The sequence below is a fragment of the Oncorhynchus clarkii genome, chromosome 12, assembly GCF_045791955.1.
Source record: "Oncorhynchus clarkii lewisi isolate Uvic-CL-2024 chromosome 12, UVic_Ocla_1.0, whole genome shotgun sequence".
NCBI lineage: Eukaryota > Metazoa > Chordata > Actinopteri > Salmoniformes > Salmonidae > Oncorhynchus > Oncorhynchus clarkii.
Genome location: NC_092158.1, coordinates 25921120 through 25949011, shown reverse-complemented (window position 1 = coordinate 25949011; position 27892 = coordinate 25921120). Strand labels below are relative to the sequence as shown.

At 42.4% G+C, this 27892-nt stretch overlaps 1 protein-coding gene across 2 annotated transcripts in view; it reads left to right on the top strand.

The window, feature by feature from the left end:
- The first annotated feature begins 407 nt into the window (after positions 1-407).
- LOC139422925 (seizure protein 6-like) overlaps positions 408-27892 on the top strand; it is a 231464-nt gene continuing 203979 nt past the window's right edge. For both annotated transcript variants that reach the window (XM_071174402.1, XM_071174401.1), the window contains exon 1: positions 408-702. In XM_071174402.1, coding sequence (XP_071030503.1) covers positions 618-702 — 85 coding nt within the window. In that variant the 5' untranslated portion in view covers positions 408-617. The remainder of the gene's footprint in view (positions 703-27892) is intronic.

Here is a 27892-nt window from a genome sequence, read left to right as displayed (position 1 = left end):
AAGTATTCAGTGACTGGATGATGACAGACAGGTCAAAATGAGTTATTATATGTGTTATATAAAACATTTCACCCTTACTATGACTGAAATTATAACACATGTAGCTATTGCTCAGTTTTTAGTTTTGATTATAGGCTGATCTTCCCGTTCTCAAAATTATAGCAATAACATGCATGCATATATCCTATAATTATTGACGTTTTTTAAATGTCTAACCACAAAAAGGCGTGTGATTTGTTGCTCATCACAAATGCACTGTCCAAATACGGAGTGGTAACTTTTCCATGGAGCGGAAGTTGTACCGTTTGCTGACGCTAGGAGCTGTCCATGGTGCTGAAGCTTCCGCGGCGTGCTAGCTGTCCTGAAGGTGCTGACAGCACAGAGAGCCAGCAATCCGCTTACTGAGCGTTACAATTAAACGGACTCTGCGTTTCAGTTGATTCTTGTCAGATCTGCTCATTGCTCGACTTGCTAAATAAGTGCAAAAGCAGCACGGCTTTCTCTGTGTTTTACAGACCTCACGGACGTTTTATTATTCGTTTGCTTATTTTGCTCCGGAAAGTATTTAATGCAAGGACGTATTCTGTGATCAGAGAGGCACTTCGACTTCAGTAGACATGTGTATGAGAAGAGACTACCAATTACACGTCATCGTTACGGTGTTGTTTCTCGCTGCTGCGGTGACAAACACACATGGACAAGGTAAGAAATAGATTCAGTCCTACGTGGAGTTTAAATGCTAGTCAGAGTAGTCTATTTGTGATCTCAGCCCGTACGGATCCGCGTACTGTACCATGCCACACAGCTCCTGAAACCAGATCTACAAGTGTGTTTGTGCTTTCAGTAGTTGTATATTTATATGCCTAAATCCATTAAGGGTATGACTCGCTCTATTCTGCCCCTGATGTCCTCACATGCACCGTTGTCTGTCTACAATCAATAAAAATACTAAAAAGCCCAAAGCACTTGAGGGAAGCAGAAAGAAAAAGTCGCAGCCTAGCATATCTTAGGTTACTTACATACTTTCAAGGCATTACGTAATGTTTTGCTATTTTATACTTGAATATGTTTGCATCATTGTATCAATTGAATCAAGCTAGAGCTAGTCATAATAAACTCTGGGACCAAAAGTTAAGCAAGCCCTTTAAAAATGTAATATAAACTATTAAAGATAATTACATAGACATATAATACTAAACATAAAATACACTCTCAGTTAACATAGTTAATCATCATCTTGCTTGATTCAAATAAAATGGAAAAGGGTCTCGTGAAACCCATTTCAGGAGTAAAGTACTGAACCTACTTACTATCACAACAAGTTTGTTTTGGTTTTTGGCAACTGGAATCAGAGGGTTTTCAATGCAACTGTAATGGAATGGAATATAATATTAATGGAAATAAAATACTGCCATTCTGATTAAGAAAACATCAATGATGAGTCACAATTCGATCAAATAACATAAACAATTAGGAGTCGCCTAAAACTAAAATGAACGCAACACTGGGGTGAGCAGCCCTTTATTATTTGTGTGTGAGAGGGTCCATGTGGCAGACAGTAACGAGAGACTAATCCTCAGGAATCGCTGAAGATTACGGACCGAACTGTTTGACATAGTTTATTGGTACTGCGGGAAGCGCCTCTCTACCTATTTACACAGTGCAATGGTCTTACTTAACATCAGCATAAAAAAAGTTTATGCATTTTTAGATGATTGTCATTAAAGGTAAAAAAAAAAAAAAAAGTACAGCTTTTTAAAAACATTTTGACAACCCTGTTTGTAAGTGTTCAAATGATATCAAACTCAAATATGTATCTTTTCAGTAATGAAGGCTTGGATGTCTTATGGTAGGGAGGGGTATGCTAAATGGGTCAACTTTGAGCACCTATATCTCCTGAATGTTTAGGCATACAGGCCCAAAAAGTGACTATCTTGTTGTTTCTACAATGTGCAAACATGCAGGGAAGGTTTGGTTGGAATCAAAAGGGGTGCCAAATGGAACGACCCATAAACACAGCAGCATCACTTGCTCACAGCTCACCACTCACCACTCCACACTACAGGGAGAACAAAATGCACACAGTATTTTAAAGCAATGTAACCTTTGGCAGTTTCCATTAGTGCATTCAGGGCTGCAGCTATTCAACGATAACAATAACCAGAATAAATGTGCATGTTGTGTTTTCTATGTGTAAACTTGAGCAGTGCTTTTAATGCTTCAGACTTTCAAGAAGCAGAAAACCAAGCCTTGTGCATTACTTTGTATGGTTGAAGTCAGCCTGGATTCAAAGATTTGGTTAGAGACAAATAGCCTAACACCTTGAATTACAATGGTGTGATTACTGCTCAGTGATCAGCATCTATCTTAAGCTATTGTATGGTCTGACCTTTCACCTTTCTTCTTTGTCTTTAAAGAGAGGGAACATGAATGCCATTCATGCTCTTTATAATACACAGGCGCGCGCGCATGCACACACATTTGTGTTTCCAACATTTTCACAGTAATTTAGAGTGTGTTTGTAACAGTGTTCCACATTATCTGAATGTTTTACTGTTAAATGTGCGGTATGGGATCTAGAAGATTGGATTTGGGGATGTTTTATGTATCCTGCAGCTCATTAAATGAATTACGAGCCCCTCCTGGTTGATGGAGCTGTCCTTGACACGCTACTGTTGGTTTGAATGTTGTACTAAAGATGAAAGCCTATGATTAGAATAATGAGCTATTGAAGCCTTGTTGTGGAAGAATGGAGGATTATTACCCATGTGCTGGATGTGGGCTCAGCGGCTGAAATACGCCTGGAAACGGGTACTTATTACTCTAAAGAGTTCAAATCCATTTAGATTGTATGACAGAGGTTTTCACTGAAAGTCCATCTTTCATTTTTGGCCTTTGGGGACACAGATATCCACCCCCAGTTTTGTGGGAGCTTGATATTGAGATTGGGTGGGAGCAGCTAGTTCCACTTTCAGATAGATGTACTGTAGACAACAAACAAAACCAAATGTAGAAAGCAACTGAGAAAATGAAATATTGTCAACTTCTCATCCTAATAGAATTCCAAGCTAATTTAAGTTGATGTACTTTAAAATGATAGCATGCAGTTTTGCACTCTAGAGCCTCAAAAAGACATAAAGCCACCATGAATATAATCACGGATAGAGCATTTTAGATAAACGGTTGACACCCGCACCTCATCTCAAAGCGAGGAGAGAAAGCTTGTCATTCATGGTGATCCACAGTAATCGTTTCCTCACAGTGTTTTTTAGGGAGGGGGGGGGGGGATGCAGCGGACGTCCCATTCAATTAAACTGCACACCCTTGAATTCTGATCATCCTGTAATTTCATAGGAGGGGATAGAAAATGTTCAACACCTGTTTTTTGAATTACTGGTGATTAACTTCATCAAGGGCTATTCAGCATCTGCACGCTGTCATAATTAGTTTCGCTTTCCTTCAGCTTGTCAATTGTAAATGAGAGTCATTATGCCAGAATGCCCCGTTTTCCGGGCTTGGCACCTGACAGAGCCGTTGCCTGCCTCTCTGCCTCTCTGCCTCTCTCGGCCTCCCAGGTGGAGCATACAGCCTGGCTAAATGCTGGCATTTTCAGCTCTCCATGTGCAAATGCTTTCTGCTCTCACTGTATGTCATGTGCACTCTAATGTGAGTCATCTTTTCAAATGTGGATTCAGAGGTTTATGTTTCTGTGGAAACTATTCTGTAAATATCTTGTTTACTGAATCTTTTTTTTACACTGCAATGATTCTGTCACTTGGACATTTTGTTGCTGTATTTTTTCAGTGTAAAATGAATTCAGTTTCTCTTGTACAGCTAAATAAGGGGTGGCTTTGTAGTCAAAACCTTAGCCTAGAGAGGAGCATGGATATAACGATGTGCGCTGAGAGTCGGGAAACAAGTTCAAGGAGTGAGTGTTTTAATAAATAAACACAACATAATACAAAATAAGAAGAATGAACAACGCACAGACATGACACAGGAACAGAAACAATGACGCCTGGGGAAGGAACCAAAGGGAGTGACATATACAGGGAAGGTAATCAAGGAGCTGATAGAGTCCAGGTGAGTCTGACACGCAGGTGTGCGTAATGATGGTGACAGGTGTGTGCCATAATGAGCAGCCTGGTGACCCAGAGGCCGGAGATGGAGCACACATGACAATGGAACCTTTAATGGCTGTTTACCATTCCTTCACTCTAAGTGGGTATGGCTGGGTATGGCTCTTTGGTGATAGATACGGATTTGATGAGCAGGTTCTTCAGGAGGACTTATAATCCATTTTCAGATTGTGATGGTTCCTCTCATCGCTCTCCTAGTTATCTCCAGTGGGATGAAGCACATTTAGAAGGGTTCACACCGACCGCAGCCCTTTTCACAAGTGGCGTGCGTTCAGTGGAGGAACTAAAAAATCTCTTCAGGAGCAGATGCCATCACTCACAGCCAATCCTTTTATGATATATCACTCTCAACAGAGAGGACTGGGGAAAGAAGCAGTTATGAGAGGGTCAGGGATTGAAAAAGATTAAGTGGATTCTCCCTCCCTCTCTGCCTCTCATGTCCACCTCCATTTGACATCTGACCTCCCTCAGATGCCTGCTGCTACTTTGTCAACGCAGAGCAGAATGGGCTGAGTTTCCAGCTGTTGTCCCTTAGGCCTGTTGCCTTATCGATCCTACTACCACTCTCCCACTAAAAAACAGTCAGTGTGGTGATCCCCCCCCAGTGTTCATGCTCTGCCAGGCTGCGTACACACCTCTCTAATCAGGAGTGGCGTGTGCAGAGGAGCTGGTTCTCTGAAACGATTAAGCACAGGGACAGCTGCAGCTCTCTTCCCCCTGTTCTGAACGCCAGATCCCATCTAGAAAGCACTTAATCTGGGTCGGCACAGAGGCCCCAGCTGGGTCGGGTAGAGCCATGTGGAAGGCAGCAGGTAATAGCCTGTGTAATGTGTTTGGAGGAGTAGCTTTAGTATTCACAGCCAGCGTTGACCTCAGCCAGGCAGGGCCACCCCCACAGTAACTTCCTCTGAAAAGATGTAATTGAATTCATCAGGAAGGGTAAACATATTCTAAGTAGCAGAGTAAGATAATGATGTTGTGGATAGATCAAGGAAGGGGATAGCAGCTTTACAAGTAATTGAAAATTGGCAAAGCCAAACACAAACATTAGGATTGGTAATGTGTCTGACTTACACAACTGCTTTTTCAGACAAGCTAGCTAATGCTACTATACTTTGTGGCTGATTCAGATGGCAGATTAGTTTTTATCGACTACTAAAATTCTCACTTCAATCACTCCCCCTTCACAAACTGATTATATTTGAGGATAATCTATGTTATGTGATTAGGAGGCAGTTCTGCTAGTTTAGAAACACCACATACATACACATGCACACACACTTGCACAGGTACACATTCAGACAACGATTGCAATCAGACAAAGCAGAATATTTGCTTTTGGTGATGTGTTTTTATAGATATTGCTGTGGAAGTACAAAACAATTCCGGGTGTTATCTCAAACTAACTGACCATTGAATAGTTTTCTTACCTGAGTAGCAGGCAGTCCTGTGGATGTCTATCCATCCAATAATTTTAAGAAAATAAAATGTTTTTGTTTATTTCCAACGTCACACTTCTTCTTGCCACACATCTCTTAAATGTGTTGTTGCCCCCACTGTAGATTTGCTGGTCTTTTCCATTACGGGATAGTGCCACTCCACTCCTGCTATTTACCTCCTAGCTCTCTCCTTACCAACAGGGCTGTGATGTGGTTGTGGTTGTGAGCCTGTCATTCCTGTGTGTAGAGGTATTTAACCATGATCCCAGATGTATGTATAATTGAGAAGTCCTCACATCTGCTGCCATGTCAGAAATATTGAACATTGTCACACAGGGCGCCTAGTTGTCTTGTCTTTTCCAGTCAGTCATTAGATAACAGTTCAGGAAGGAGTCAGACCCTCTGACTCATGCAGAGCGCTCCATCCACCATGCCTGTTCTGTTCTGTTCTGTCAGTGCAGACTGTGCAGACTGTTCAGTGAGTGGCCCGCAATAAGGACGCACCTCTCTAGAAGTTGATTAGTTAGCAGTGGACCTTGATCTCTGTTAGGCTGTTAGGCCATTATATTGATTGGTCTGTTTGGCCCAAAGCTGTCTGTCTGTGGTACTGCTGCATCCAAAACAATGCCTGGACTATTATAGGTTGTAATGAGTCCGAAGCCCAGCTGAGGACCCCTGTGTCCATCACTGTTGTTGATCAAATAAAAACATAGAGATGTATTCTGTTGATTTAGTTATTATATCATAGCTTTCATTCATTTTCATATGCATGTTTTCATCACTGGTTTGACTAATTGTTATGCCTTTCTTTTGGTTAACTAATACAAGGTTTTCCCACTCGGCACACACTCGTTGAATTAACGTTGTTTCCACGTCATTCCAATGAAATCTGTGTCCAGTGGGTTCTCTCATATGGTGGCTTTGGCTAAATGTTGTTCTACTTGTAAATAACGCCCCAATCATAAAGGATTGGTAGGCATTTCAATGGATAGTGTCTTTGGACTGTTCATAGCATTCACACTAAAACAAAACTACACACTCCCAGGACATCCACAGCCTAGATTTTTGTAGAGCGGCCACTGCAGTTGATAGGATTGCATCTATGTGGTGAGATGAGAGTCTGGTGTAGTATAGCCTTCCTGCTCAGCCAGCGCCAGCAGCTCCCTGTGCCACTGCTCTGACGAACAATGAGATAAACAGCTCTAAATGTCTATGTGATGAAGCTTCCTCTCTCTCCATTGCCAATGCTTTGGAAAACAGAGAAAGAGCTGCCTTCCTGATGTGATTATAGCGTATGTGGAATAGTATTCTTCTCTCCAGCCATGTGTATTTATTATTTATTTATCTATCTGCTCTCCTTTGTAGGTGAATTTGATCGGCCTACTTCGACGTGGCTTTGAGTGGATGGCTCTCCAAGTTTATGTGTTGTTATTTTCTCAAGCTAAATGATTCACAGGAAGAAAATAGAGGGGAAGGAGAATGGCTTGGAGAAATGTGTTTGTTTTATTGCCTTTCACTCGTCCTTGAGCCACTGTGCTTTGGGTATTCAATGATATGTGAGTGTGTTATTTTCCTTATCTCTGCCTCCACACCCAAATAACATAGAGAAGTTAGGTTATCTGTTTGGTGTGTGTGAAGTAGGCCACTACAGACAACCACTCAGGCTACACCTTCACATTTTGTAATCATAAACCTTCATAGATCATTGGTTTTAATGTGCTTGTTTGAACAGTTATTATTAACTGTAGACCTTGTCAATAATTCATTTAATACAATTTAGTCTGCAATTTATTTGACTATGGATTACTGAAGTGTGATTTCCTTAAGTAAAGACTAGAACATCACTGTATCCAACAAGCCTGACTGACCATGGTGGTAAATGTTGTACTCTTGCATCTTCATTTTGTATCTGCCATATTTGATTCACTGTTTAGAAAATATTGCAACATACAGAGCAATACTGTATGTCTACACTTATGCCTTTTGCAGATGACGAAAAAGCATGTGTAGGTCAGTATGTGTGTATGCATGCATGTATGAACGCTGGAGGTCTGCAGCCATATAGTGCAGTGAGTGTGTGCCCCCGGGTGTTTTCTGACTGATTCTCCATGTAGCCAGGCCTATGACTGCAGCGTGTTGTCGCAGAAATCTAATCTTGTCACATCAAACAAGGCCCCTGTCCTCTGCCCCAGCACAATGGAACAGACCAACGGCTCCTGGCCGACGAGCTATTCTTCTGTTCGGACCTGTCATTTGAATGGCAGATGACTCCCCGTGAGTCAGTGAGTCAGTCAGTCAGTGAGTCAGTCAGTCATAGGAGAGACACAGAGAGAACAGGGACAATCATCACACAGATGGCCTCGCCCCACCGCCTCTGGAGAGACACACGCCAGACAGCTTGTATTACAGCTTTTAGTCTGGAGAGAAATGTGGTAGCAAAATGTTTTCTTGATTGAGCATTTTGCATGTTATTTATTTATTTGACTATTTCCGAGATGAAATACACCCACTTTGTTTTTTTGCTCTGTGATTGCATATTCAGCTTGTGTTTGTCCTGTTGTGAAAAGGGAAAAACAAGTGTCAGTGAGCTTGTTATCTTCTGTCAACCCATCTCCAAGTTGTGTGCAGGTTAAGGTGTCAGTACCAATCAAATAGGGGATGGTCATCAGAGGAGCTGAGGGTTTAGACCCTGTCATGAACAGTCAGATGTGGGGTCTGGATGGATGAGCTCATTGGGACATGGTCCAGATGTACCTTGGAAGTATCTGTCTAACCCTGTTTTTATCAGATATGAAGGTAAGACCCAGATGCAGACCACGTTGAATAAACAATAGTTTAATAATCCCACAGGGGCAGGCAATAGATAGGTAAAGGCAGGCAGGGATCAGTAACCAGAGGTGGGGCAATGGTAGGTTGGTAGGTTGGAGGGGCAAAGATACAGGTCGGCAGGCAGGCTCAAGGTGAGGAGCAGGCAGAGTGGTCAGACAGGTGGGCTCGGAGTCAGGACAGGCTAAGGTCAAAACCAGGAGTGCGAGAGAAGAGAGACTGGAAAAACCAGGAGCTTAAACACTGGTTGACTTGACGAACAAGACGAACTGGCACAGACAGACAGAAAACACAGGTATAAATACACAGAGGATAATGTGGAAGATGGGCGACACCTGGAAGGGGGTGGAGACAATCACAAAGACAGGTGAAACAGATCAGGGTGGGACAGTTTTATAGTCTCTTCCATTAGACTACAGGCCTGTTACAGTAACACTCAGCAGTCAGACTGGCAGAGCACAGATAAACAGAATACTGCAATCTACTGGTCCGACCCAACTGTTGCAACTTTAATGGGTTACAGAGTTAATTCATCGAGATGTATCTAAACATATTATTTACAGTGATTTACATGTAGAAGAGTAATTGTATTAGAATTTGTGTGATGAAGATTAAGAGTATTATGTACATTTCTGTTGCATTGGTTAGTATTGGATTACGATATTGACTGAAAGCCCCAGACGGCTTTGCAACAAGAAGTGGAAAGAGAGAATGAGAATGCTCCAGTTATGAACACGTGTCAAGTGATTAGCCTGGTTTTCGCTAGCAACTTTGTTTATTATTTTTTATTTTTTATTAAGTGATAAAATGCAACGTGAACAAGTATTACCAAAAGAAGCTTTCATCTTATAACCGACGTCCCAAGTCATTACTTTTAAGATGGTTATTCTATACCAATGCTGAAAAGTTTGTTAGTTAGATTTGCGTTCAAATGTAAAGGTAATTTCTGATTGAGCCGACATACGCAGTGTTTACCCTGAATGCAGTCTCCGCGGCCTTTAATTGCCTTTAAAGCGGATCTTCATCGTTACAGATTGAATAGAGCCCTTAGTCTGTGTTTGAGAGTGGTGATTAGTGAGGAAGAGGATAGAGGCTCACTCTACGAGGAACCACAACAATGGGCACTTCATTAAAATCACTGTCTCTTTTTTGTGTCAGTTTATTTATCATGATGAAAGGTCTATTATAGTAATGTGAAGGGAACACAGATTGCAACACTGAGCTGTTCTCTTCCCAAGATGATTTTAAGAGAACATTGTGCTGAGAAAGGAGGATAGTGGGGACTGGGGAGTATTGAGATTTACAAGGCAAGTGTGTCTAAGGAGTCTATAATAATAATATATGCCATTTAACAGATGCTTTTATACAAAGCGACTTACAGTCATGAGGTCATACATGAGGTCATACCTTTTACGTGTGGGCCCTGGGAATCAAACCCACAATTCTGACATCACAAGCAATGTTCTATCAAAATCAATTTTTGCTACTGAGCAAATTTCAGGTCTGCTGAGCGCAAACTCCAACTTTGTGAAAATTCTGTGTAACTTCCAGAGTGCGTTTACTGTGAACACTGAGGCTGTACCCACTTTAAGTTACAGTTAAAACAGTGGACAAGTAGGCTACTGTGGCTCCTCGATCATAATGTAGGCCTATCAGAGTGGCCTACCATCAAAAACAATGCAGAAAATGCATCCCTTAACATTTTAACATAGAAATAGCTGCCTACAGTAACAGCCAATATGTGGTGTTCAATGTAGGCCTACATGCAGGGCTTGACATTAACCTGTTTATCCACTTGTCCTTCAGACAAGAAGGTGACTGAAAATGTTGTTGTGTTGTTTGCTGCAAGAAGCCAGTTTACAAAATAAAATGCTTTATTATTCCCATACCATTATTACAGAGAATCAGACAAATGATGCTACCCTCTTCCTATTGGCTATTTAGCTAATTCAAGACTGCCTCAAAATACAACACTGCCGCTTTTCAAAGATTTCTAGAAATGTACTAGAAATGTACACAAAATGTGTTTTGTGCTCTTGTAGGAAGCAATCACTCCCTTATTGCTGACTACAAATAATCTAAAACTGGGCTAATAACTCACTAACGAGCACAGGATATGAACAAAATGTGCACACGTGGCTACATGCAGCTCTCGCTTTGATCTCGAAACAAGCGCAGCTACTCACGACCGCTCATGCTGTAAACACAGTCCAGTTAAAAGTAAATGGCACAGATCCATATATGACCATCGTCTATTTGCATATAGGCCTACTGCCACACCGGTCTGTGTAGAGTACAGGCTGAGTAGTGCGTGTCAATGCAATAGAATCCTACTCCAATGTGTTCATTGATTGCATTGATTTGATCACAATTACCACAGTAAAGGGAAACTGATAGTGTTAACAGGGAAAACTCTAGAACAGTGGTCACCAACCTTTCTGAGTCAAGATCACCTTGAGTCAAAATGAATGCTGAGATCTACCACTCATATTTTTATTAACATGACTTTAAAAAAAACGTAAGCCTATGCAACATTAACCAATGAAAAACAGTACCGTATCAATGAGGTTTGTGCAGTACGCTATACATTACATTATCACTACATTTGGGCTTTTCTTGAATTGAATTCAAAATTGGAGGTAGGCCATATGATGACATCGGTATTAGATCCATTGTTGTATTATTTGTGAAGCACAGCTGAGTGAGAAAACATTTAAAGAATTTGCTTTTAATTTTAATTTTACTGGGTCCGCTTCTCAACATCCCTCCGCTCTCCCTTTCCTCCACTGACACTGACCAAAAATGGACACTGTCTTTCAGCTGATGACAAAACTCGAGTCGCACTGCATTATTTCTCCCTCATGCACAAATTCATATTGTTACTCCTATGAACAGAGAAAGTAAAATCTTCCTCTCTATTAAAAAAGACCCAAGCCGCTAATAACAACAACAACGCAAGCCAATAGATACACTTTCCTCCTCATTCATTACTGCTGCACTGCTTGTTGTGGCGCTGAGTGGAAATAGGAAGAACACCCATTTTATAGCTTATAAATGTGTTGAATACAAAGTGTTGACAGTGCTGAGTAAGAACTTCAACATCTGGGCCCAGCGGAAGGCAGTGTTTGTACCTTCAGACACATGGAATGGTTCAAAATGGCAAAATTTTTCCTGACCGGCGCGAGCAGGGCAGCTGAATCGGGTGCACCTACCGCAAACAGCCCGAGACAAAAAATAAATAAATAGGAACACAAGGCTTTATCATTTTTTTTTTTTACAGAAATGTTAGGTGATTGACACTGACCACTGCTCTAGAAAGTTGAGTGAAGTTCAATCTCATGCTTCTCTCTGAGGGCTGATATTTCTGTGAGGCAGTCCTGGAAGAGCTGTGCAAGTGTGCACGTGTGCAATTTAGAGGGAACATTGGTTACAAGCACCATGCTCTACCAATTGCACCATGCAGAACCACTGCAATTCAGGACAAACTGAGCCATACAGGAGTCTCTGGTCTGCCCATGAGCCTTAGCTGTGTGTACATCTCAGGATTAAATCTGGATTATGGAGGCAAACAGAGAAAGAGGGGATGATCCTAGCCAGGGCTGGTGAGTGGGCAGCCCATGGTTCACACACAACACACTCTGGCTGTATAGGGTAAATAGCATGATGCTTATTTTCTTGTCTGCCTATTTGAGAAATTAACAAGCTTTATTTCTCTGATTTGCCGTTACAATTGGGAGTCAGGTAAATACTAAAAATTGCCTACCATTGAGACATGTCTCAATTCAAACCCATCATAATGTCACATTGTGAGTCATTTTATGTGAATGGTGGGGAAAGTAGGGATTTTAGACAGCATTTTAATGGACTATAAAGGTGCCCCATAATGCATATCAGGTCCGCCCAAAAACGCAGTATGTACTATAATTGCTCTTGGTTGTTTTAACAAGCACTCAGACAAAGAAGACGTATAAAAAATGTGCTTGTACTGTCTTTGCCCTGTTGTGCCTTTCACCACTTACATCAGTAGCATCACAGACACATCTCCTCTGCCTGTTCGCAGACAGTTCTTTGAAACAACTGCTAATATGGGGAGCCCAGATGTTTATATCAGACTGGCTGAGAGACATAGGAACGAATACCGTGCCCAAGATCATCTGAAGGCATCCTTTGAGCAGACGCCCTTGATGTCGCAATCCATTTTTCTCATATGCCTCCTGAATTTGCACAATTTGCTGTATTTCCCTGTAAAACGTCGCTCTCCTCCTCCCTCTCCTTTCATCAGAACAAAGGGCTGCTATCACAGTTGTCTGTCAGTGTGTGGTGTGTGGAGAGGCCAAGAGATAATGGTCCAGGTGCAGAGACTCAAATAAACAAGGCCTGTCTCTTATCATTCCTCCAAAAGACGGGGCCAGCAAAGGGGGATTCTGTCCAGTGATATCATTTTTTTTTTGCTATTTATTTACCATAAAAGTACCGGATTTCGCACAGCACTCCAAACACACACACCATAGAAGCAGCAGAAACATAGAAACACCAACTGGAGTATAACCTCTGTAATAAGATTACAGTAGTGGAGGTATGCCTTGTATTTTCATGGTAGGAATCACACTTTGACAGAGAATCACAATTTGACAGAGAAAGAGAGTGAATGTGAGGAAGAAAGAGAGAGAGGGAAGCAAGAGGGAGAGTGAGAGGAGAGAGTGAGTGAGAGAGGAGAAAGGGAGAGAGCGAAAGAGAGATTGTGTGGTACAGGTCATGCCTTGCAGACTCATCTTCCCTTAGGGAGGTGGAGGTTGTGAACATGTCTGAAGTGGATCACTCCATGGTCACGGCTGTCATCCAGCTTACTGCCACTGCTCTGGGTCATTTCACGGCTCGTCATGCACAACCGTGTCTGCACTCAGCACAGAGCCTGATGCCCCCTTTGACCTCTCCAGCTTGGGGATGACGCGTTTACTTTTTGTTTACTGCTATCGGCCAAATACAACTCCTTTATACTCACCTTCATTTTGAGAGTAAACAACAACCCTCAAGGGCTTTAAGACGCCTGAAGATCTCAACACAAAGTGTTTCTTCCTGCCTGCCACATGGCTCCAGTGCAATTACCTTCTGTTAATGAAGCTCTCCCAGTCTTGTGGCCGGGTCGCCTTCCCTGCCTCCCCCCGGCCCTCCTCAGCCCCCAGACACTCACAGTGTAATCAAACTGACGAAGGCCTCTGTTTGTGAGACGGCAGGCTGTTTACCTTTGTTGCTGTGTGGATTGACGGCCGGGGCGTCTGAACTGGCATGGCTTGATGTGAAAAGCTCCTTGGTTGCTGTGGGAGGGAGGGAGAGGCAGGCAGAAGCAGCCCTCCTCTGAGGCGGTAGGCTAACTGAGTTTGACAGAGCTGTTTCTGCTGAGGGGCTGCAGGGATGCTGCTTTGTGTCTGGATGTAGAATTGAGGAAGTTGTGAAAGGTAATGTAGAGAGAGGAGGCTCAGTCACCCCTCTGTGGACTGTCAGCATGATGAGGACAGCAGCACACCACTCACTCCTCTCTGCCTTTGTGGATCTGCAGGCTTTCTGAATCTCCCCCACCATTTTTATAGGATATTACCCTCAAGTGTTCTTGGTTCCCAAGAGCTTCAGTAAAGCTTTTATTTAAAGTTCTCAAAGGCTCTTAAAAGCATTTAGTTTGCTTTCTGTTGGATCAGGTTAAGCTGTAAGAAATCATTGTTTTCATAGCATTTAAAACAGAATTGCCCATTTTCAGGTAAATGTATCCATCCCATAACAAACAAGTGCATTAAACAGACCGCCAGACAAACAAAGTACCCTGTTTTGCTTTATGTAAGGGCCATGACAAAGGTAGGCCTACTGTACAATTCTTTATTTATCACTTATTTTGCCAGCTAAGTTGACTGAGAACACATTCTCATTTACAGCAACGAGCTGGGGAGAAGTTACAGGGGAGAGGAATGAGCCAATTGTAAGCTGGGGATGATTAGGTGACCATGATGGTATGAGGGCCAGACCCATACTCTTACAATAAATGCCATGGGATCTTTAGTGACTACAGAGAGTCAAGACACACATTTAACATCCCATCTGAAAGACAGTTGCCTACACAGGGCAATATCCCAAATCATTGCCCTGGGATATTTTGTTAGACCCAAGGAAAGGGTGCTTCCTACTGGCCCTCCAACACCACTTCCAGCAGCATCTGGTCTCCCATCCAGGGACTGAACAGAACCAACCCTACTTAGCTTCAGAAGCAAACCAGCAGTGGGATGCAGGGTATTATGCTGCTGGCAATGTTAAGGAAGCTTGCTGTATTAGTTGGTAAGAGGCCACCCCTCCTTGACCTAACCATCTGTCCCTGGGTTTGGTCTTTCTTATCATTTCATATACCCCTAGCCATAAGATTAAGGCTACAGTGTAATGCTTTAGCCATCTCCATTTCATTTCCCAATGTCTGGGCTATAAATATCACCATTCAACTGTTCAGTGTTTTGTCCTTTGCGTTTGTCCATTCTCCGTCACGGAGTTTATGGATAATGCATCCTATGTTTTGGGACAGAGGATTGGGCAGGCGATGAGGCACACCAGACTTTTTAGGATCAACCAGCTTGTGACTTTTACAGACTCCCAACTGCCAAGGAGAGTGGATTAGCCACCCACTGTATTTTGGGCTCACTTTATCCCCTTTAGAGAACAGTCAAGTAGTTTTTCCGGCCTCTTGTTCTGGTCAGGCACCCTCTCTCTCTGTTCATAACCATTTCTAGCGTCCCTCTGTAATATACTCTGTTGTAAAGTACAACAGCAGCAAGGGTAGATTAGAAATACTGTCTAAAATGACTATGTTGCTACTTCCCAAAATGTGGAAGTCACCAGCTACTTAATTTGCTTAGTTTCTACTTCAATTTCAATGGTATATTACTTCTGCAAGATTTTCTGCTTCTGAACTGCATGACCTTAGTTTTACCTCTAGTGTGAAAACAATAGTGGTGTATGGTTATGTGAGACCCAGAATAAGTTGAAGAATAGATGAGTAAGTGTCACCTCTTCCTGGAACCTTTGTCTGTCTGTCTGTCTGTCTGTCTGTCTGTCTGTCTGTCTGTCTGTCTGTCTGTCTGTCTGTCTATCTGTCTGTCTGTCTGTCTGTCTGTACATAGTCTGTTCTTACAGTGCTCTCCCTGTACACATCAGAACCATAGGATAAATAAATGGGGCATATAAACAGACAATGAAAGCTTTTACAATATTCAATGATTACGTTTCTCTAAAACAGGTTATAGGCTATTTGTGCAACACTAAGTTAGAACAGTAGGCGAAATTAAGAGGTGAAAATAGACCAAATGATTAGGGTGAGGCACATTGAACACCGTTTGGGTCTTTGCGTGTCAAAAAGACACCTCATATAACACTATTTGATGTGTTAAATAAGCTTTTCATTTGACACGTCTAAAACCAATTATATTGTAGAATGTTGTGTGTTCTGAATTTGTATGTGCAAGACAAGCACCACAACTACTATCAATAGCACTGTCAAAGCTGTACAAAAAAAGTAGCCAAACCAGCACACACCGGGCCACGAACGATGTGTTTACAATACCACGTTGGTGAAAACAGACCAAATTATTAGGGTAAAAATTCCAGAAAATTATGTGATGGCTTTAGAAGCTTCTGATAGGCTAACTGACATAATTTCAAACTCAGTGCCTCTGTGCTTGACATCATGGGAAAATCTAAATAAACCTAAAAATGGTAGACCTCCACAAGTCTGGTTCATCCTTGGGGGCAATTTCCAAACGCCTGAAGGTAACACATTCATCTGTACAAACAATAGTATGCAAGTATAAAAACCATGGGAACACGCATCCGCCATACCGCTCAGGAAGGAGATGCGTTCTGTCTCCTAGAGATGAACGTACTTTTATGCGAAAAGTGCAAATCAATCCCAGAACAACAGCAAAGGACCTTGTGAAGATGCTGGAGGAAACGGGTACAAAAGTATCTATATCCAAAGTAAAACAAGTCCTATATCGTCATAATCTGAAAGGCCACTCAGCAAGGAAGAAGCCACTGCTCCAAAACCGCCATAAAAAAGCCAGGCTACAGTTTGCAACTGCACATGGGGATAAAGTTAATATTTTTTGGAGAAATGTCCTCTGGTCTGATGAAACAAAAATAGAACTGTTTGGCCATAATGACCACCCTTATGTTTGGAGGAAAAAGGGGGAGGCTTGCAAGCCGAAGAACACCATCCCAACCGTGAAGCACGGGCGTGGCAGCATCATGTTGTGGGGGTGCTTTGCTGCAGGCGGGACTGGTGCACTTCACAAAATAGATGGCAGCATGAGAAAGGAAAATGATGTGGATATATTGAAGCAACATCTCAAGACATCAGTCAGGAAGTTAAATATTGGTCACAAATAGTTCTTCCAAATGGACAATGAGCCCAAGCATACTTCCAAAGTTGTGGCAAAATGGCTTAAGGACAACAAAGTCAAGGTTTTGGAGTGGCCATCACAAAGCCCTGACCTCAATCCCATAGAAAGTCTGTGGGCACAATTGAAAAAGCGTGTGCGAGCGAGGAGGCCTACAAACCTGATTCAGTTACACCAGCTCTGTCAGGAGGAATGGGCCAAAATTCACCCAACTTATTGTGGGAAGGTTGTGGAAGGCTACCCGAAATGTTTGACCCAAGTTAAAGAATTTAAAGGCAATGCTACCAAATACTAATTGACTGCATGTAAACTTCTGACCCACTGGGAATTTGATGAAAGAAATAAAAGCTGAAATAATAATTCTCTCTGCTATTATTCTGACATTTCACATTCTTAAAATAAAGCGGTGATCCTAACTGACCTAAGACAGGGAATTCTTACTAGGATTAAATGTCAGGAATTGTGAAAAGCTGAGTTTAAATATATTTGGCTAAGGTGTATGTAAACTTCTGACTTCAACTGTATGTGTATGTACATATATATATATATATATATATATATATATATTTACCTAAAAGTGTGGTGCTCAAGCCAGATGAGTCTCTGCTGACAGATGTTTACCGTGTCGCCTCGGGATTTCAATCCAGCAACCTTTCGGCCCTATGCTCTAACCACTAGGCTACCTGCTACCCCCCTGAATAAGAAATACAGAAGGTCTGGTTCTATAAATACACAGTAGGGCATCCTAGACGGCTAGATTATGTCAATGACGTTCTCTATGTTATTGTCACATACCAATGGCAGATTCATGTTTTAATACGAGGGTGAAAGTACAAGGCCATTTGTCAGGTCATTCAGGTTATTCCTGATGTAGAATAATCAGATGGATTAGAATTCGCCCAATAATGTAGACCACAAATTACATAAGGATGTTTGGGTCATGTTGTCACACCCTGACCATAGTTTACTTTGTATGTTTCTATGTTTTTGTTGGTCAGGGTGTGATCTGAGTGGGCATTCTATGTTACATGTCTAGTTTGTCCAGTTCTATGTTCGGCCTGATATGGTTCTCAATCAGAGGCAGGTGTTCGTCATTGTCTCTGATTGGGAACCATATTTAGGTAGCCTGGGTTTCACTGTGTGTTTGTGGGTGATTGTTCCTGTCTATGTGTTTTCACCAGATAGGGCTGTTTAGGTTTTCGTTACGTTCATTGCGTCCTTTATTTTGTAGTGTTTGTATTGATTCGTGATTTACGTTTGTTTATTAAAACATGGATCGCAATCTACACGCTGCATTTTGGTCCGACTCTCCTTCTCATCAAGAAAACCGTTACACATGTTTTGAATCTGTACAATGTTTGTTTACAATGCAATTGTTTACAAACAATGGATTAAAAAAGCACTTATATTTTGAGTTCTGATGGGGTTAGACAGTTAAAATAAGCTTATGCATCATTTTAAAGTTACAGTATATCTTTCAATAATCAATGGCTATATATAGTAAATTAAAAAGTAGATTGCCCCTTTGTAAGTCCATTTACAGTGATCCGGTCATGTTCATTACAGCCCTGAGTGCCAGAAACAAATAAAATATCATCCACAATGAGAGACTCATCCAGAGGTACAGTCTTGCTCAATGCTTTATGTTTGGCCTCCCTGATCAGCAGTAAATTGACTGTTAATAGTATCATAAGTCCATTTGCTGTAATCTGGTCATGGGCCTTGTTCCAGGGATGCATCTGCCCCATGCCAGTGCCCGCCCTTGGTCAGCCCTGGTTGATTGCATTGGCATACACATAGGGGAACTGTGGAGAGGAGACACAGCCAATGGGCACAACAGATGTGCCAGTTTGGCTGCAGGGACACACAGGAAATGACTTGTATTACAAATTGCGTTTGCCGGAGGTTTAGCAGTTTTTTGTCTGTGTCCTGCGGGAAGGAAGGAGAAGATAAGAGAATACTGTCTATTTGGACTGGAAGGGAGAGAGCAGCCAAATGAAATTGTATTTAGAGACTATGTGCTGTTTACAATATCCTGAATGGAAGGTTGGTCTGGAATTAACAGAGAGTGTATTTAGACAGTATCTTTGAATTGAGAGAATTACACAGATAATGCTGAAATTGTAAACCTTTTTTACAGATTTTCCATCAAGGAGTTGAATTTGAGAAGTTTACAGAGTATCTATAAAGTAGTCACAAATGTTTTCCCTCCACGGTGAATCTTTGTTCTTTGTTACCAAGGACAGCATTGAAGGCCAAATATAGTAATAGTTGAATTTCATGGATATTATCTTATTAGGTTAACACATGAGTGTGCTGATGAATCTATTCTCCCCTGTTCTATACAGGAGGACAACAGATAGCTAACTTACTTACACTCAACCACACACAGTTAGAACAGCTTTGACTGTGTTCTCAGTGTATGTAGGCACTGGAGTACATCAGCAGACCTTTCTTCCTTGTAGGGATTCCACAGACTTCTCATTTATCAACTTTCTCCACGTGTTTCTTTTTTGTCCTGTCTTCTGTATTCCTAATTCAAGACAATTCCAGTTTATCACAATACAGCCACCTTCACCTTGAAGTTTATTGTTCCTGATTCATTTGTGTCATTTATATTTTCAATGTTTCAATTGTCATGAGAATACACATGCCTCCTTCTGCCTCCCTAGTTGGTATTCATTTGTTTAAACCAAGTTTGTTTCTTCCTTGTTGACCTAGTCAGACACAGACGGTGACATAGTGACGTCTCAAATCCTCATATTCATTATTCATCGCATAAATTGAATGGATCCACCGGGACGAAACTTAAAATTGTTTCCATGGTAATTCAAGGGAGAATTCTCACCAAAGCAGGACCCAGAGGGGAGGTATAAATAACTGGCAGAGAAACTTTAGAAAGTTAACAAGACACATGGGGAATACAGACAGCACCATTAGCAGCAGAGCAGTCTCAGTCAATTTCACGAGTCTCAGAAATGTCTCATGTTGGATGACAGTACAAATAACTCAACATTTCTAAATTTCCAACATAAACAAAAATCTCTCAGTTCATTGATTAACTGCCCAACTATGAACAATTATTTGTCATTGTTTCTGAGCTAATCAGAGCACCACAATATCTCCTATGTTTTGTGTTGTATTTGATTTATTGACACACCAAGAGGTAGAAGAGAGAAGAGTTAATACACACACTATCAGCCTGTTCACCGTCCACGAAAATGGATGTAAAAAGGCACTTCACCTTTATTTAACTAGGCAAGTCAGTTAAGAACAAATTCTTATTTTCAATGACGGCCTAGGAACAGTGGGTTAACTGCCTTGTTCAGGGGCAGAACGACAGATTTGTACCATGTCAGCTCGGGGATTTGAACTTGCAACCTTTTGGTTACTAGTCCAACACTCCAACCACTAGGATACCCTGCCGCCCCAACTATGTTAGCTCTTCCTCTGTGGCCGTCTCTGGGCTTGGCGAGATTCCAGACAAACTGGCCCCTTGATCTCCCAGCTCAGATTCATGGGGCACTGAGATCAAAGCACAGCTCACTCTCTGAGATGCTCCAGTTGGAGCCCGAGGGATGGAGGTAACCATAGATTGAGGAAGAGAGAGAAGGGGTGGCGTGTTTTTGGGTGTGTGTGTGCGTGCCTGCGAGCGTGTATGGCGTGTGCATTTATTTCTTGGAGGAGAGCCAGTGAGTGGGGTGGCAGGTGGTCAGGCTGAAGGTGAGCATGGAGAGTGACCTCCATCAGAGGGCCCTCCTTCCTCTTCCTCAGACCCACTGTTAGACGACAGGCTTCTGATATTCATACAGCCTCACTGGCTGTTGATGGCCCTAATGGGCACACTGACCACAAAGATTAGGAGAGGGCTCTCTGATGTTGGCAATTACTGTTAAGTATAAGACATACATTTATTTAGCTTTTCTAGTGCACAGTATCATTAACAGTATAAGAGTCAGCTATCTATGGCAGTCAGAAACATTCCAATAATAGTGCTTATACAAGGGGTTTGGCCCACTACCCCATTTTGATATCTGAAAATTCTCACGACCCCAACCATGTAATTAACAGCCAATGTTTACTTTTTAAATATGGGACTATGACAGTCAATTGCAAATTAGTCTGACTGAATGTATCTTCTCATCACCACTAATGAGATGTGATTGCTTGATTCATGTTGCGTCGGAGCTTCTCAAAATCTATAAGGACACAAGGCGAGACCCAAATGCAGACACAGGAAGAAGATGGTTGAGCTCGGATATTTATTAATCCAAGGGGTAGGCAAAAGGTAGGTCGGGGACAGGCGAGTGCTCATACACCGGTTCAGAGTCACAAACAGTACCAGATGAAGGGCAGTTTCGAGGTCAGGCCAGGCAGGTGTTCCGATCCCAGTCCAAACAGTACAAGGGGATAGGCAGGCTTGAAGACAGAACAGGTGCAGTTGTCAGGCAGGCAGGTTCGGAGTCAGGACAGGCAAGGATCAAAACCAGGAGGACTAGAACCAAAAGAGACTGGGGAAAAAAATAGGCGCAAGAGAACTGCTGGTTGACTTGGCAAACAAGACGAACTGGCACAGAGAGACAGGAAACATGGATATATGCACTGGGGATAATAAGCGACACCTAGAGTGGGTGGAGACAATCACAAGGACAGGTGAACTAGATCAGGGTGTGACAAAAATCAGGGAGCGTGGTCGACAGTGCATATCTTTGCTGTCACATCCAACCTGGAGACCATCCACAAGCACTGATGGTGCTTTCAAGACAACTGGGAACTCGGGAAAAAACAAGGTCAAATCATGACGTCAGTGATCTTCAGGTCGGGAGGTCGGAGCTCTAGAAAGAGGCCAGAGTTCCCGAGTTGGATGACCTTAAAAAAATATTTTTCCCAGTCGGATCTAGTTTTTTTCCCAGTTCCAGTAGTCTTCAATGAACTTAAGATTCCCATTGAGTCAGGAACCAAAACTCGTCTGTAGTGACCGGTGAATGCATTCTGTCACATGACCGCTCAATCAGCTGTTCGATTTCACTTACTGGCATGTCAACTGAGCAAGGATTACAATCAAATGGATTGGGAAGTAGGTCCCAAAGTGATCTTCCAAGTGTTGGAGGTGATCAGTCATCACTCGTGTGGGACACTTACTGATGCTGTTTTCAGCCTAGGGAAGGGAGCATGGTTCGCTTTTGAAAGACTCTCTCCAACAAGAATTATTTCCTCTGAATCCACTGATTCAGTCACTCATCTCAAATCAAATAACATTTTATTCGTCACATGCGCTGAATACATGCGCTGAACAGGTGAAATGCTTACTTACAAGCCTGTAACCAGCAATGCATTTCAATAAATAGAGTAAAGAAAATATTTACAAAATAAACAAAAGTATATATTTTTTTAAAGTAACATAATAAAACACAATGGCTATTTGATTAATTGTTCAGCAGTGCTATGGCTTTGGGGGAGAAGGTGTTAACTTCTAGGCGCACCCATCCCGTTTGCGGGATCATTTTCGTCAACATCCTCTAAATTTCAGAGCGCCAAATTCAAATTAAATTACTAAAAATATAAAATGTTAATGAAATCACAAGTGCAATATAACAAAACACAGCTTAGTTTGTTGTTAATCCACCTGGCGTGTCAGATTTAAAAAAAGCTTTACAGCGAAAGCAAACCAAGTGTTTATGTGAGGACATCTGTCTCAGCAGACAAAACATTACAAACAGCTAGCAGCAAAGTAGATTGGTCACGAAAGTCAGAAAAGCAATAAAGTGAATCACTTACCTTTGATGATCTTCAGATGTTTGCACTCACGAGACTCCCAGTTACACAATAAATGTTCCTTTTGCTCGATAAAGATTATTTTTATATTCAAAAACCTCCATTTGTTTGGCATGTTTTGTTCAGAAATCCACAGGCTCCTGCAGGTCATGACGGGCACACCATTTTTTAAAATAAACAATCCTCAGGTTGTTTTTACAATAAATAATCGATAATATTTAAACCGGACCGTAGCTTTTTCAATAGGAGAGAAAGAAAAAATGTCTGCTCCAAGCTGTTGCGCATGCAAAACTCTGGGGACACACAGCCACCCACTGACGTGATATGATCGTTCTCGCTAATTTTTCAGAATAAAAGGCTGAAACTATGTCTAAAGACTGTTCACACCATGTGGAAACTATAGAGAAAGGAATCTGGTTGATATCCCTTTAAATGGAGGGAAGGCATAAAATGGAATGGGGAGCTTTCAAAATAAGAGGCACTTCCTGGTGGATTTTCCTCAGGTTTTCACCTGCAATATCAGTTCTGTTATACTCATAGACAATATATATATATACATATATTTTAATTTGACCCTCTTTTCTCCTCAATTTCGTAGTATCCAATTGTTAGTAGTTACTATCTTGTCTCATCGCTACAACTCCCGTACAGGCTCGGGAGAGACGAAGGTCGAAAGCCATGCGTCCTCCGAAACACAACCCAACCAAGCCACACTGCTTCTTTAACACAGCGCGCATCCAACCCGGAAGCCAGCCGCACCAATGTGTCGGAGGAAACACAGTGCACCTGCCGACCTGGTTAGCGTGCACTGCGGAGTCCCTGGTGCGCGATGAGTCAAGGATATCCCTACCGGCCAAACCCTCCCTAACCCGGACAACGCTAGGTCAATTGTGAGTCGCCCCACAGACCTCCCGGGCGCGGCCGGCTGCGACAGAGCCTGGGCGCAAACCCAGAGTCTCTGGTGGCACAGCTAGCACTGCAATGCATTGCCCTAGACCACTGCGCCACTCAGGAAGCCCCATAGACAATATTTTGACAGTTTTGGAAACTTTAGAGTGTTTTCTATCCTAATCTGACAATAATATGCATATTCTAGCTTCTGGGCCTGAGAAATAGGCAGTTTCATTTGGGTATGTTTTTCATCCAATCATCAAAATACTGCCTGAAAATTTTGGACCTAGACTTGGTGCTCCGGTACCGCTTGCCGTGCGGTAGCAGAGAGAACAGACTATGACTTGGGTGACTGGAGTCTTTGACAAGGTTTTGGGCCTTCATCTGACACCGCCTAGTATATACGTCCTGGATGGCAGGAAGCTTGGCCCTAGTGATGTACTGGGCTGTACGCACTACCCTCTGTAACGCCTTTCAGTCGGATGCCAGGCGGGGATGCAACTGGTCAGGATGGTACAGCTGTAGAACTTTTTGAGGATCTGGGGATCCATGCCTAATCTTTTCAGTCTCCTGAGAGGGAAAAGGCATTGTGCCCTCTTCACGACTTTATTGGTGTGTTTGGACCATGATAGTTTGTTGGTGATGTGGACACCAAGGAACTTGAAACTCTCGACCCACTCCGCTACAGCCCAGTTGTGAATTGGGGCGTGTTTGGCCCTCCTTTTCTTGTAGTCAACGATCATAACCTTTGTCTTGTTCACGTTGAAGTAGAGGTTGTTGACCTGGCACCACACTGCAAGGTCTCTGACCTCCTATAGGCTGTCTCATCGTTGTTGGTGATCAGGCCTACCACGGTTGTGTCGTCAGCAAACTTAATGTTGGTGTTGGAGTCGTGCTTGGCCACACAGTCCTGGGTGAACAGGGAGTACAGGAGGGGACTAAGCACGCACCCCTGAGGCGCCCCTGTGTTGAAGATCAGCGTGGCAGATGTGATGCTGCCTACCCTTACCACCTTGGGGGGGCCTGTCTGGAAATACAGTATCTAATTGCAGAGGGAGGTGTTTAGTCCCATGGACCTTAACTTAGCGATGGTTTTGAATGCGGAGGTGTAGTCAATGAACAGCATTCTCACATATGTGTTCCTTTTGTCCAGGTAGAATGTTTTTGTATTTCCCCTGCATGCTTGCGTTCAGTTCTTTCAGTTTCCCAAATATGTCTGTTACATAGGCAAGGAGACACATTTTCCTTTCATTACACAGAAATGTAACCAAGTCTGCAATAGCATCATTTATTTGTTTAATAACAGTGTTATCTGATAAAAGTGTTGATGTGAGTTTCTGCGCCTCTGCCTCCCCACACATTGTTTCACCATATCAATTGCAGCCAGTAATATCAAAGACTCTGCAATAGTGTGTGGTTTCACAGCATAGTGGGCCTAGCCATTCCCCGTGGGTCAAGTGCAGCCTTTTCCCATAATCTAAGGGCGCTCTCTGTTTGAATTTGATCTTTTAGATTTGAATCATTTTAATTTGAAGGTTAACCACATTACAATGATTTTGAGATACAAAGACAATATTATAATATTTCTAAAAAATATTCAGGAATTTGGAAATTCTCCTGCGACCCTATTTTCATGTCAGGTGATCCCTAGTTTGGGAAACTGCTTTATATTGTATACTTGTCATTATAGCAAAATTGTCATTCCGAGTTATATTATGTACACCTTCAGTCATACAGTATGTTGCTGGTCTTTGCAGGTGCTCATCCTTGTGTGCAATATTTACGAGAGATGAATAATTATTTTGGGGCTCACTTCAGTGCTTTATTCCAAACATGTCAGATGATAAAGGATATCTAAATTAATTGTGTTTTGCAGTGTATGAGTCAGGCCATTGTGAGTGTTTAAGCGGTGTGCTGTGCTGCTTGTCTGGCTGATTCCACATTAAGAGTGTGACATGAGCATTAGCAGACAAACGTGCCCCCTGTTCCAGTCCTCCCCATGACTAAAATATTACCACTGATTGTCTCCTGACATGTGTCTAACAAGTCCATGTTATTCCTGTAACAGACTCACATTTTTTATCATGCTTAATTCTATTGGGTTTCAGTTGCAACATACTAGCCAACGTCTGAGTATGGAAAATAAATTACTTAAATGTACTCATTGTTAAAGTGGAACTAACAGCATTTTAACTACTTTGCAGATATGAAACAAACAGACCATCATAATATCAGTCAAAAATATCAAATTTCCAGTTTATGCTCCATGACGAAGAGTAAGGGATTGTTGGCAGAATAGATGGATGCATTTCAATGCATGAGTAATAGCTAATTCACCAATATATTTCTTGGTAGTCCAACAAACACTGTTATCAGGTTGTAAATCACAGCTTTCCTGAGACATTGTTTGCTGCCTCCAGCCCTTCAGGATGCACTGTTTAAGTTTCAATGACTCAATATTTTGGACAAAAACGGACGGACGTTACTAAAAATGGGATTGTCAATACATTCAAACTAGCAAGGGAAAGTCAGTAATAATGTAGCTAATAGGCTAGCTTTGAGAAAGTATTCAGACCCCTGGAATTTTTCCAAATGTTGTTAGGGTATAGACTTATTCTAAAATGTATTAAATCGTTTTTTTTTTCAATCTACACACAATTCCCTATAATAACAAAGCAAAACCAGGTTTTTAGAAATTGTAGCAAATTTATAAAAAAAACTGAAATATAACATTTACATAAGTATTCAGACCCTTTACTCTGTACTTTATTGAAGCACCTTTGGCAGCAATTACAGCCTCGAGTCTTCTTGAGTATGACGCTACAAGCTTGGTACACCTGTTTTTGGGGAGTTTCTCCCATTCTTCTTTGCAGATCTTCTCAAACTTTGTCAGGTAGGATGGGGAGCGTTACGACACAGCTATTTGTATTTTTTCTTATTGTTATTATTATTATTTTTACCCCTTTTTTATCCTCAATTTCATGGTATCCAATTGGTAGTTACAGTCTTGTTTCATCGCTGCAACTGTCATACGGACTCGGGAATGGCGAAGGTCGAGAGCCCTGCATCCTTCAAAACACGACACAACCAAGCCGCACTGCTTCTTGACACAATGCCCACTTAACACAAAACACGACCCAACCAAGCCGCACTGCTTCTTGACACAATGCCCACTTAACACGGAAGCCAGCCGCACCAATGTGTCGGAGGAAACACCGTGCACCTGGCTACCTTGGTTAACGGGCACTGCGCCCGGCCTGCCACAGGAGTCGCTGGTGCGCGACGAGACAAGGATATCCCTACTGGCCAAACCCTCCCTAACCTGGACAACGCTAGGCCAATTGTGTGTCGCCCCACGGACCTCCCGGTCACGGCCAGCTGCGACAGAGCCTGGGCACGAACCCAGAGTCTCTGGTGGCACAGCTAGCGCCCTAGACCACTGCGCCACCCGGGAGGCCCTACCAACTGTATTTTTAGCCTGGATAATACCTACCAGCCTCGGACTGTTTTTCTCCACTACAACGCCGGATTCCTGCCTTAAACTCTGGACCATTACTCCTGAGCTAGCTAGCTAGCTTGTAACGACTACCGTCCCCCCTGCCCATGTTTTACTCACTGCTTTAGCACACTCAACCCTGATGTCCTTGCTGTGTCTGAATCCTGGCTTAGGAAGGCCACAAAAAATGAGGAGATTTCCATACCCAACTACAACATTTTCCGTCAGGATAGAACAGCAACGAGTTGCAATCGACTGCAGAGATAGCCTGCAAAGTTCTGTCATAATTTCCAGGTCTATACCCAAACAGTTCTTCTAATAGACCCAAACAGTTATTCCAACTTCTAATTTAAAAAATGAATCTCTCCAGAAATAAGTCTCTCGCTGTTGCCGCCTGTCATAGCTCCCAGCTGTGCCCTGGACACCATATGTAAATTGATTGCCCCTCATCTAGCTTCAGAGTTCGTTCTATGCTTAACACCCCGGCAGTCCTACAATCTAAGCTAGATGCCTTCAATCTCACACAAATCATCAAGGAACCCACCAGGTACAACCCTAAATCCGTAAACATGGGCACCCTCATAGATATTATCCTGACCAACTTGCCCTCCAAATATACCTCTGCTGTTTTCAATCAGGATCTCAGCGATCACTGCCTCATTGCCTGCATCCGTTATGGGTCCGCGGTCAAAAGACCACCCCTCATCACTGTCATATGCTCCCTAAAACACTTCTGTGAGCAGGCCTTTCTAATTGACCTGGCCCGGGTATCCTGAAAGGATATTGACCTCATCCCATCAGTTATTCTCTCACCATCTTAAATAAGCATGCCCCTTTCAAAAAATGTAGAAATAAGAACAGATATAGCCCTTGGTTCACTCCAGACCTGACTGCCCT